At 43.4% G+C, this 12,764-nt stretch overlaps 1 protein-coding gene across 1 annotated transcript in view; it reads left to right on the forward strand.

Annotated features, from left to right (window-relative positions):
- The first annotated feature begins 279 nt into the window (after nucleotides 1-279).
- Nucleotides 280-12,764, forward strand: part of Tmtc1 (transmembrane and tetratricopeptide repeat containing 1) — a 140,380-nt gene continuing 127,895 nt past the window's right edge. The window contains exon 1 of the mRNA XM_013033416.1: nucleotides 280-323. Coding sequence (XP_012888870.1) covers nucleotides 280-323 — 44 coding nt within the window. The remainder of the gene's footprint in view (nucleotides 324-12,764) is intronic.

The following is a 12,764-nucleotide window of genomic DNA, read 5'->3' on the forward strand; positions in this document are numbered from 1 at the left end:
CAGCTCGACTCCAGCCCTTAGCGCCGCAGCTCAGCTTAGAAGCTTGTTGCAACGCGCAGGACCAACGGACTCCGTGAAATCATGTCGGCTCTGTGCTGTCGATGGTTGAAGTCTTTTTCCAAGGGCGTAAGGGCCCCGGGGACGGGTCCCAGCAGGCGTGGGGCTCTGATGGCCTAGCGGGGGAAACTGGCCACTGGCTTTTGACTTCATTCTTCCAACTAGAAGTACCGCATTTTAAGCAGGGGTAGAAAAGGACACATTTGGCCATAACGAGAATACATGTTTATCCATCTGGAAAAGTTGGACGAGCTTTCAACTGAAAGGTAACCGTAGCTGCCGAGCAACTTGATCAGTACTTTCAAGTTTCTAAATGTTTTGCTCTGTGTGTGTGCTTTGCTGTGTGTGTTAGTACTAGGGCTTGGACTCAGGGCATTATGCTCTACTTCTGGCTCTTTGCTAGTTTATTGGAGATCGTAGTCTGGTGGATTTTCCTGCTGGCTTTTAAACGGGATCCTCAGTTCTCAGCTTCCCAAATAGCTAGTACTTAGGAACTGAGATCCAGTCTATGGCTCAAATGTTTCTTAAGGTCTCTTTAGATGGCATATATACCAGTGTACCATATTTCTTTCTGTATGATAAGAGTCTTTCTCTGAAACCCAGGCCAGCCTTGAACTTGAAATTCCCTTGCCTTAGCCTCTTACTGCTGGAACTGCAGGTCTACACCACAATTCCTGTGATTTTCATTTATTACAGGAGACTTGCTGATTAATTTGAAGCTGTGGGAGAGCACAGTTTGAGGTATGCTGGACTGAGGACAGCCGTGGACCCTGCCTTGGTCCCTGGTCTGAGCACTTTACATTAAAAAAAAAAATCAGAGTTAAATGTCTGTGAATACTTGCTGGAGGATGGGAAGAATTTCAGGTGTTCACTCCAGAAAATGTTGCAAACTTTCTGATGGAGATGCATGAGTAGAGGCCGGAGGCATGGAGAAGGGAAGAAGGGAAAGGGCTAGGCCATTAGTAAAGTAGGGGTAGATGAGGACAGGGAATGAAGAAAATTTGTGGTGATCATTGATTATAAGAGGCTCTTGCTGTCTGTGGTGCAGATACCTTGCTCATATTATCTTACTTGGAATGAAGAGATGTACTTTTTTCTGTGTGTGTGTGTGTGTGTGCCAGTATGTGCCAGGTCTGGGGCACCGCCCTTTAGTCTTTTTGCTCAAAGTTGGCACTCTGTCACTTCTACTTCCAGCTTTTTGCTGGTTATTTGGAAATAAGAGACTCAAAGACTTTCCTTCCCCTGGCCTTCAGATCTCAGTTCCTAAGTACTTAAGGTTACGGGCATAGCCACTAGCACCCAGCTGAGAGAGATTATTTTTGGAAAATTTAATTGCAAATCTAGAAAGCAACATAGTACTAGATAGAAATGGGTAGGAAAGAGAATTAAGTTTCTCTTCATAAAGAACATTAGCTAGGACTGGGAAGGTGACTCAGTGGTAGAGCGCTTGCCTTGCATGCATGAGGCGCCCTGGGTTTGATTCCTCAGCATCACATAAGCAGAAAAAGCCAGAAGTGGTGCTGTGGCTCAAGTGGTAGAACGTTAGCTTTGAGCTGAAGAGCTGAGGGACAGCGCTCAGGCCCAGAGTTCAGGCACAACCAAAAAAACAAAAACAAAAACAAGACCCAACAAAAAAATTAGCTAGGCTATCTTTATGCATAGGTGTTGATTTAAATAAGTTAAGTAGTTTCTCTGCATTGTCACCTGAGTTGAAACCATACCTAGTACAGTAGCATAAAGCTGGAGTACACCCATGCCCCATATAGCTCTTGAGGAATGTGGATGGCAGATCAGACAATCATGTTTATTAATTGATCAGGATGAACTAATGGCAGAGATGCTTTACTCTAGAATATGTTTATAAGATTTTAGTTTTAGGTGGTTGACAGAAACGTGCTGACCATTTGAAACTATCTTAAATTATGTTTGAGCAAAATCTTTGAGACTTAAAAACTTTTTTTTTCTTTGACAGTCCTGGGGCTTGAATTCAGGGCCTGAGTACTGTCCCTGAGCTTCTTTTGCTCATAGCACTCTACCATTTGAGCCACAGCGCCACTTCCAGCTTTTACTATTTATGTAGTACTGAGGAATCAAACCTGGAGCTTCATGCGTGCTAGGCAAGCACTCTACCACTAAGCCACATTCTCAGCTTGTTAAAACTCATTTTTAAAAACCCTTTTATTTTTGAAATAGCTAAGTATATGTTCCTCTAGGTCATATTTTAGAAATCTCATTTATCCCATGCTCTTTGTGTCCCATTGGTAACATCTTGTACAGAAAAATATCCCAGCTGGAAACTGATGCTGATAGAATCTCCAGCTTTTATTTAGATTTTGTTTCTTTTTTTGTTAGATTTTTAGTTTGTTTTGGTAAGTGTATGTATGGTTCTGTGTGTACATTACTGAGACCTCCACTTTAGTGGAGATCTGTAGAACAGTTTCATCATGAGGATAGTTCCTGCTCTCAGCAGCAGTGAACACCTAAGCTGTAACAACCACCTAATCTATAAAACCCCCCTCTTACCCACAACTACCACCATTTCTCCAGCTCTATAATTTTGCCATTAGTATAGAATTATATAATTTTGCCTCTATCATGCAAATGGAATCATGTGACATTCAATTTAGTGAGATTGGCCTTTTATTTTTCCATTGAGAATCTTTGGATCTTTATTCAGTTTGTTGCATGTATGAATAATTTGTTCCTTTTCACTGCCCAGTAGTATGTCATTGTAACCAATCATCTATTGAGGACATCTGGGTTGTTTTCACTTTAGAGCTATTACAAATAACAGTGATAAAATATTCATTTATAGGTTTTGTACAAACAAATGTTTATTTTTCTAGGGGAAATTCCCAAGTACAATGGTTAGATCTATTGTGGTTACATGTTTAATTCTTTATGAAACTGTGTGACTGTTTTCCATACATTACTGCCAGCATTGTATGAGTGAGTCAGTTTTTCCCTTCCTAGACAGCCTTCAATATTTTTTTTCTTTTTAATTTTTTACATCGTTCTGTTATTCTGACAGGTGATAGTGATACTTCACTACAGGTAGTTTTTATTTCCTCAGTGGCTGGTGATGTCAAACACCTTTTCTTTTATATATGTGTGTGTGTGTGTGTGTGTGTGTTTTATTGTAAAGATATGTACAGAGGGGTTACATGAGCAAGGTAATGAGTCCATTTCCTGTTGAGTATTGTTACTTCTTTGTTTTTCTTTTCAACACAGTGTCTTGTACATCTCATTGTTACAATGGGTCATCCTGTATCCTTATTTCAGCATTTGGTTATTTACATTCCCCTCCCCAAATTAGAAAAATTCAAATACCTTTTCTTATGTTTATTTGTCCTCTTTAATCTTGGAAAGTGTGCCTTTGTGGTTTTTGTCCATTTTCTTTGTGTGTGTGTGTTGGCGGTGTGGCTTAAACTCAGGGCTTCACATTACTTGGCTTTTTCACTCAGGGCTGCCACTCTACCACCTGAGCCACAGCTCCACTTCTGGCTTTTTGCTGGCTAATTGGAGACAGGAGACTCATGGGCTGTCTGGCTTTGGCCCTCATGAATCCACACGCGAGCCACTGGCACTGATTCCGGTGCATCTCTACTGCAGATAAGTCTCATTTTGCTTCTTCATGAGATCATGGCCAAGGGCAGGCAGGAATATTTCTAGACCCTGTTAGAGCAGAACCAAGACACATCTCTTGAAAAAAGGCCTTGATTGATTGGAAATGTACACAGCTTGTTAATTTTCTCTTTCCCCCTTTTCCTCTTGGTGAGTGAGGGCAGGTGTGACTCAACAAGAACGAGTGTTAAAGCTGGAAAACTAAGATAGGTTAAAAGACCACATAATGTGGTTCTCCTTCCATGTGTGGGCCTGAGATGATAATTTGCTATAAAGTTGGTAGGTTTTCTTTTTCTCTTCTCTCTTTTTTTTTTTTTTAACTGGTGCTGATGTTTGAGTTTGAAGTCAGTGGTCCTTACATTCTCACTTGGCTTTTGCACTCAACACTTGTGCTCTACCACCTGAGCCATAACTCCACTTCTGGCTTTTTTTTCTGGTTAGTTGGAGATAAGAGTCTCACAAACCTTCCTTTCTGGCTTTGTTCCTCAGTCCTCCTGTTTCAGCCTTCTGGGTAGCTAGAATTACAGGCATGAACACCAGCATCTGGCTGCTATAAAGTTTTATTGATTGCTGCTGCTGCTGCTGCTGCTGCTGCTCCTCCTCCTCCTCCTCCTCCTCCCTCCTCTTCCTTCTCCTCCTCCCTCCTCTTCCTTCTCCTCTTCCCTCCTCCTCTTTGTCCCTCCTCCTCCTCCTCCTTCTTCTTCCTCTTCCTCGTCTTCTTCTCCCTTCTCCCTTCTCTCTTCTTTCTTCTCTCTTCTTTTTTGGTCCTAGTCCTAGGGCTTGAGCTCAGGGCCTGGGCACTGTCCCTGAAATTCTTTTTCTCAAGGCTAGCACTCTACCACTTGAGCCACAGAACCACTTCTGACTTTTTGAGTAGTTTATTGGAGATAAGAGTCCCATGGACTTTCTTGCCTGGGCTGACTTTGAACTGCTGTCTTTAGAGCTCAGCCTCCTGAGTAGCTAGGATTGCAGGAGTAAGCCACCATCATCCCGATTATTGATTGCTTGAGTTGCTGCTACAAATCCTTAGAGTGGAGTGGGTGGTTTAAAATGTCAGAGCCAAAAAGTAGAATATCTTAACATATGCAGCTGTTAAGTTTTGTGTGTGTGTGTGTGTGTTTATAGAGGTGATGTACAGAGTGTGTGTGTGTATGTGTGTGTGTTTCTGTAATAGTTGTGTCTTGCACTAACCAACCAAAAAGTAAGCATGAGCCTCCATACTCTAAACCTGAAAGAAATGATGAAATGGGCTTTTTGACTGTACTACTATGAGATTTCATTTTGAGGTAGTCTTGTTCCTTTTTTATTTTATTTTATTTTTTGCTGGTCGTGGGGCCTGAACTCTGGGCCTGGGCGCTGTCCCTCAGCTCTTCAGCTCAAGGCTAGCACTCTACCACTTGAGCCACAGCACCACTTCCTGCTTTTTCTGCTTATGTGGTGCTGAGGAATTGAACCCAGGGCCGCATGCATGTAAGGCAAGCACTCTACCACTGAGCCACCTTCCCAGCCCCAGGCTTGTTCCTCTTTGGGTAATAAGTTTGTTTTCTGTCGATCCTAAAAGGCAAGTGAAATTGGGCTAGGATGTTTAACTAAGTTTTCTAGGATGTTCAGTGATGGAATGGACCATGAAAAAAATTGGACTAGAGGCCATAATGATTTTATGGAGAAAACGCATTTGAAAATTTTCTATGAAGCTGAGGTTTATCCTAGAAACCCCTAGAAACAGAGGTTGTGATTGTCATCTGGCAGGATGTTCGGGAGATAGAAGATAAGCTTAAATGACAATCTGTAGTGTAGGAGGATAAGAAGGAGAGGACTCTATTTCTGTATCCAGGGTTTCAATGAATGAGGCTCTGAATAGAGGCTTGGGATTCTCCTTCTGAAGCAGTCGTATTTTTTTTTTAAATCAACAAATATCTTTTCTTTGGAACTCCATTCCTATTTTTTCCAGTCACTCTGCTTTTAAAAGAGAGATGAGGACTGGCTAGGGTAGTCGACACATTTAATCCCAGCACTTACGAGGCTGAGGCATGAGGGTCATGGCCTGTGTAGACCAGCCTTCATAGCAATACCCCGTCTCAGGAAAAAAAAATTGGTACAATAATAAGATAAGGATAGGAAATGCTTTGCCTATGGTGAGATGTGGTTTTTGCTCTCCCAAGTCCTGTTTGATCTGAATGCTGGCACTGCTCTGCCTCTGGCTGCCCCTCCCCAGCCTTCTGGGGCCCTTGTTCCTTCACCTGCCAGAGCTGCTGCCACCGCCAAGGGCCTTTGCCCATGAATGCTCTTCTCTAGATCTGCCTGTGTTTGTTCCCACATACTCCATCTCAGAGCCCTTCTCTGGCCACCAGGTCTAAAAGAGCCGTCATTCTTCCATCTTGGGCTTTCTAAAATGCCGCTTTGCTTCCATAGGCTCCTTGCTGTCTGCTGTTACTTTTTGTCATTGGTTTCAGTGCCCCATGCTGTAGCTCAAATGCCACGAGGTGTATCTTCAGGATATTGCCTGGCTTGCAAAACAGGGGTCAAAAGTCACTGTTGAAAGAATGAGTATTCTTTTGCCAGTTACAAATGAATCCAAATACAAACTAGTGCATCAATCATTTTTCCGAATGCTCAACCTTTCAGGTAACTATGACGAGAGGGCTGCCCTTAAAATGTGCGGGTAAAGTCTGCTCAGTTTCTTTCTTAGTTTTACCTTCCTTCTTCCTCTGTAAAGGGAAAAGTGGAGGCAGACAAGGAGTTTCTCTGGATGCAGGCAGAAGGGCCCTGCTTATTGGAGGGTAGGACGGCTTTGGCTCTGAAAGGGATGATAGTGGTTTTCTGCTGTAATCTGTGGCTCTGGACCTCACTGGAGAGAAGGAAGTCTTTAGCTCTTTCAGATCCTCCTCCTCTCGAGTGACACCAGAACCCACTGTGCTTACAGAGGGGTGGGTGCCTGCTGCAAAGTTCAATTCCCAGAATTACAGGAGGTTCTCTGCACAGCCTGCTCTCAGGAGCTAAAATTATCTGTGTGAGTGTCCTTTTTTTTTCTAAAGAAAGGCCTTTTTCATTTTCAGTTTTATTTTTTTTTCTCCTTCAGCCAGTAAGATAGACATGGAACATCATTTTGCATTAAATGATAGAGACCTCACACTACTTTGTCAGAGGAGCTAGCCTGACCGTGGCTTCCTCTCTAGTATTGTTTAGCATTTGTTTTTATTTTTATTTTTTTAGTGCTGAGTTTGATCTCAGGATTTTCTTTGCTAGGCAGGTGTGACTGACTACCTCTAGAGCTGGACTAACTCCACCTCATTTTCACCTGATTATTTTGAGAGAGTGTTTTGTTTTATGTCAGGGCAGGGGATGACAGGCACACCACCATACCCAGCTTTTTTTCTGCTGAGATGAAGTCTCACAAACTTTTTTTTATCTAGACTTGCCTGGAATCATGATCCTCGTGATCTCAGCCTCCTGTATAGCTAGGACACTCTATATGAACCATTGCACCAGATATTTAATAGTTGAGTATGAGGTCTTTAAATATTCTGCCTAGGCTTCCTTTAACTCAGATCCTCCTTATCTCTGCCTCCCAAATAGCTAGGATTACAGGCATGAGTCACTGGAACCTTGAAATTTGTCTGGTCTTTGTTTTGGATGTCTGGGAAGGAATGGAATGCATAACTGTTAGGAATTTCTCCCTTTTGCCTTGCAGACTCATGGATCTAGCATAGCTGAGTTATGCTGAAAGCAGGTGACTCCTGGCAGGTCCCTGGTGGTTTCAGCATGAAGGTTGGCCATGCTGCAAAGACTAGGCTCCCAATCAGCGAGTTGTGGCATGGAGCCATGCGATCGATGTCTACTCTTGGGATTGAGTTCAATCCCGTAGCCATGTGTTAATCAATCATGCCTATATAATGATGCTCCAATCAAACCTTGGACCCCAAAGTTTCTAGCACCTTCCTGGTAGGCAGCCCTGTATTGACATGCTGGGAGTGAGACAGCCTGGTCACAGTGTTTGTATTTTGGCCTCTCCCAGACCTTGTACCCAGGTGCTCTTCCTTTGGTCATGAGATGTGCCCTTTGTGACTAAATGACAGGTGATTTCTTTAATTCTGTGATTTGTTCTAGTGAATTTTGGAGCCTGATAGTAGTGGGAAAGCCCTAGCTTTTCTTTCTTTCTTTCTTTTTTCTGTTGTTGGTAGCAGTATTTGGGCTGTAACTCAGGGCCTGGGATCTGTCCCTTAGCTTTTTTACTTAAGTCTGTCACTCTACTGCTTGAACCACACCTTCTGACTTTCTGCTGGCTGCTTGGAGATGAGAGTCTCACAGACTTTTGTCCCCAGGCTGGCTTTGAACTGTGATCCTCAGAGCTCAGTCTCCTGAATAGCCACTATCACCTGGCAAACACATATTCTTAAAACAAAAATTTACTGGAAAATGATGCCTTGGTTCTAATTGGCTATTTTTATTAATTGCTGATTCTCGTTTTAAGGATTTTCTCCTGGAACTTGCTGCCTATTTACATGTCCTAGCCACAGTTTTCTCCCTTTGTTGTTGTTTGTTTGTTTTTGGTGATAGTCATAGGACTTGAACTCAGGGCCTGGGTGCTGTCACTGAGCTTTTTTTTTTTTAACTCAAGGCTAGCTCCATTTCTGGTGTGTGTGTATGTGTGTGTGTGTTGTAATTAATTGGAGAGAAGAGTCTCACAGACTTTTCTGCCTGGGCGAGCTTCAAACAGTGATCCTCAGATCTCAGCCTCCTGAGTTGCTAGGATTACAGGTTTGAGAGACCTGTGCCCCGCTTCTTCCCTTTCTTTAGCATGGTCATTTCTTCCAGTGCTAAGGAGACAGGATGATAATCTGCACCCTCCTGGGGAACATCTTCCTCATAGCCAGGAGACATTATGGTCAGCTGAGCTCAAAGCCAACCCTGACAATTGCTTTTGTTCAGAGTGCTGGGCACCCTGGCTGCCCTGCTGATTGCATTGGTGCCTGTGAATTCCATCATTTGGTTCTTTGGATACATTAAGTGATAATGATTTGCTGATTTATTTCTAGTACTGGAGGGAATGCAGAAGAGGAGCCTCCAAGACGATTGAGGGCCAAAGGGATTTGCCTGAGAGGAAAAATGAGCAGAACCAGATGTCGTTGTTTGTTGGTTGAATAATCTAAGATGACTACGGAAACTGCTCAGGAGCACTGGAGAGCTGTAGTAAGAGCAAGAGGTAGGGGAAGACAGATGAACACAGCAGAATGGGGGAGGGCCTCTGTACTGGGCTGTGGGAAGCTGGCAGGCAGGCAAGCGATAGGGAAACCATCACTAACTATGTCATACGCCAGGAACAAACAGTGAAGGGGCACGCCTCACTTTTCTTTTTCCGTGGGTGAGTTTTTACTAGAAAAGAATGTGTATTGGTTTAGTGCTGGGGAAAAAAAAAGAGGTCTGGCTGTTCCTGGTCAACTTGCTAGTTTATATAGCCTTCCCTTCCACTTTGAGACTGCATCTCTTGGCTCTGAGAATCATTTGCCTTCCATTAGTTGGGTTGGTTGGGGGCAGATCTATTGCCTTGCAATAGATTCAGTTGCTGTAGCTTGCAGACAGGTGCCTGAGAAGCCTGGGAACCACTGGGAGTCACTGGAGGCTGGAATGGCACCATCTCCTTGGCATAAGGAAGTAGTCTGCAGTTTCAGTGAGTGTCAGGAGACTTCCATACTTACTGCCACCACACACTGATCATTCCCCCATTGCATCCTGGGAGAGGCCAAGTGGTTGGATTCCCCTTTCCTGAGATGTGGAGAATTTCATTATTGAGGGAGCATTCCAGCTTGGGAGTGCTGTGGTGGTTCTTTTCTGGTGGGCTGATGTGGAGGAAGGATGCTGTATCTGAGGTGGACATTTCAGAAGACAGGAAGACAGTGATGGAGCTCGAGCTGTCCAAGACAAGGTGGTACATGTTCCCTTGTAGCCAGCAAGAATACAGCGGTCATCAAAATAGTTTGCCCGTAGGGGTAGTGGGTAGTTAATCTCCTTGTCCCTAGGAATGAACTAGGTGCACAGCCTTATTGTTTGATCTGTAGGTCTAGAAAAACTCTAGGTTGATGGCCAGGAACAGACTGAGTCATCACAATGGAAACCTCTTACCCACTTTCCAGACAAGCACTAGTTGATGGAAGTAGAGTCCTTAGGAGTGGAGCTGAGGACTATGAGGACTCTCCTATGTGCCCCAGGATAAATATTGGTCTCTAGGGTTGGAGATGGCTTATGTGATAGGGTGCTAGCTAATGAGCGGTAGCAGCAGGTACTGAGTTTGAGTCCCAATCTTGCACCTGAAAAAAAGAGAAAATATCTCTATCTGTATAATATAGCCCGCGTGTGTGTGTGTGTGTGTGTGTGTGTACCTGAATAGTGATTTTTGTGTGTGTGTGTGTTCTGGTCCTGGGGCTTGAACTCAGGCCTTAGACACGATCCTTTGGCTTTTTTTTGCTCAAGTCTAGTGTTCCACACCTGAGTCACAATTCCACTTCCAGCTTTTTGCTGGTTATTTTGAGATAAGAGCCTCACAGACTTTCCTGCTGGGCTGTCTTTCAATTTGACCCTCAGATCTCAGCTTCCTGAGCAGCTAGGACTCTAGGTTCCTGGTTCTAAATAGCTATTTTCAAAGAAGAAAATTAAAAGAGAGTAATGGACTTTATTTTCCACTCCTGATGGAAGTGTGGGGCAGGGGAAGCCAAGGATCCTTCCCTCCTTCCTCTTTGGTGCCAGAGAGTGTGTCTATGTAACTTTTCCTGGGCAGGAATGTGGCCTTGTGGGGGAACAGCTGTTGCTGTGAGCTTATGACTCCACTTTTCTGGCCAGCTTTATAAGAAGGTGGAGGAGGGCTATGGTAGAGCGCTTGCCTCGCATACATGAGGCCCTGGGTTCGATTCCTCAGCACCACATAAACAGAAAAAGCCGGAAGTGGCGCTGTGGCTCAAGTGGTAGAGTGCTAGCCTTGAGCTGAAGAGTTGAGGGACAGCCCCCAGGCCCAGAATTCAGGCCCTATAACCGACTAAAAAAAAAAAAAAAAAGGTGGAGGAATCCCAGAGGGGGAAGGATGTGATTTGTGCTCATATTTGCCAAACCTTGGAAGGTTTTCAGATACTTGGAGATGTATTAAGAGTATCTTGGAAAAAGTGTTTAATTTTCTACTGCTTGTCTTATTTTTAAGTGATAAATGAAGGCTAAACTAAATAAAATGAAAGATATTAAAATTGGAAGGGAAATATCGTTTGCAATATCCAACATAATGCACATCATGTGTTTATTCAGTAAAGTTTAATTTAGAAACTAAGTGAGATGGATGTAACAGTGGAAAGAAATGAAATTCTAACCTATAGAAAAGGGATGGTAACGTGTGTGTGTGTGTGTGTGTGTGTGTGTGTGTGTGTGTGATGATTCTGAAAGTGCTGGTCTTGGGGCTTGAACTCAGGGCCTGGGTGCTATCACTGAGCTTTTTTTATTTTATTTTTTTTTAATATCCTGAAGGCCAGTGCTCTTCCACTTGAGCCACAACTCCACTTTTTGGTGGTTAATTGGAGATAAGAGTCTCATTGACTTTCCTGCCTGGCCTGACTTTAAGCCATGATCCTCAGATCTCAGCCTCTTATGTAGCTAGGATTACAGGCATGTGCTACCTGTGCCCAGCTCCAAGTATATTTTTAATCTGAATTGCAAGTATTTAGTTATCTTTTATATCCCCAAGATGGTCAGTTTTACTATTCTATTTAATTCTGTTAAAGTGAGCAATTTCCGCCATTTAAAGTCTGACTTGTCAGGTAGGCTGCCAGCACATTTCACTTTTCAGCTCGAGTACTTTGTAATCTTGATAAGCATAGTCACTACAGTTTCATTTAAGTGTTTGATGAAAATATTGGGCAGAGCAGAGATAATAACGGAGTACTGTGACGTGCACTGGAAGTCTCACTCTGAGAAGACATTGATTCATTCTTCACCTCTGTGCTCCTAGACTGTCGTTTGTGTGGGCAGATTGCAAGATATTTTGATAAATGCCTTTGTTAAAGTAAAGATGGATCCATGGATCACATCCCCTGTCCTATTAAATCACAGGATTAATCAGTTAACCATTGGCTCCCAGAGTTAGAGCTGCTTCTCTATCCTCACAAATACAAATCTATCCTAGGATTTTTGTCAGGACTTGCCTTCAGTTTGGAGAATTCAAACCTTTTTAGATATTTTTAGACTGCCATTTTTGTAATCAACATTGGCATGCATTGTGTGTGTGTGTGTGTGTGTGTGAGAGAGAGAGAGAGAGAGAGAGAGAGAGGGATACAATAACCTAGGTTCCTGTCCATGCTAGAAAAGCAGTCTTCCACTTGAGCTACACCCCCAAACTTTTTGTCCCTTTTTTCTTTTCTTTATTTTGGCCAGTCCTGGGGCTTGAAGGACCTGGGCTATGTTCCTGAGCTTTTTTTTGCTCAAGGCTTGTACTCTATCACTTGAGTTACAGCTTCACTTCTGTCTTTTTGGTGAGTACTTGGAGATAAGAATCTCATGGACTTTCCTGCCTGGACTGTCTCTAAACCATGATCCTTAGACCTTAGCCTCCTGAGTAGCTAGGATTAAGGGATGAGCTGCCAGTGCCCAGGATCACTAACGTTGTCTAGGCTGGCTTTGAACTCAGAATCCTTTGCTTCTATCTCAGGAGTAGCTAGTATTGCAAGTATATGTCACTACACCTGGTAGCATGCATTATTTGTGTGTGTGTGTGTGTGTGTGTGTGTGTGAGAGAGAGAGAGAGAGAGAGAGAGAGAGAGAGAGAGATCTTCGAATATGTGTTAATTATTTCTTCAGGGCAGATAACTAGGAGAGGAATTTTCTCTCAGAGGGTATGTGCTTTGAAAAACTCTTCATGTGTGTTGGCAGTTGGAGACCTTCAGCTTGGACAGCTGCTCACTGCATGTGAGAGGCCATCTTGCTTATCATCACTGTTAATGGGCGTGAATTTCAAATGACTGGCTTAGCTGGTCTAGAGCTCACAGCCTGATGAAGTGGAAAGCTGTGTGTAGTCAGCCTTACACATAGATGGACCCTTAGGAATTGTGTCC

The sequence above is a fragment of the Dipodomys ordii genome, unplaced genomic scaffold, assembly GCF_000151885.1.
Source record: "Dipodomys ordii isolate 6190 unplaced genomic scaffold, Dord_2.0 Scaffold167, whole genome shotgun sequence".
In the NCBI taxonomy this organism is placed as follows: Eukaryota; Metazoa; Chordata; class Mammalia; order Rodentia; family Heteromyidae; genus Dipodomys; species Dipodomys ordii.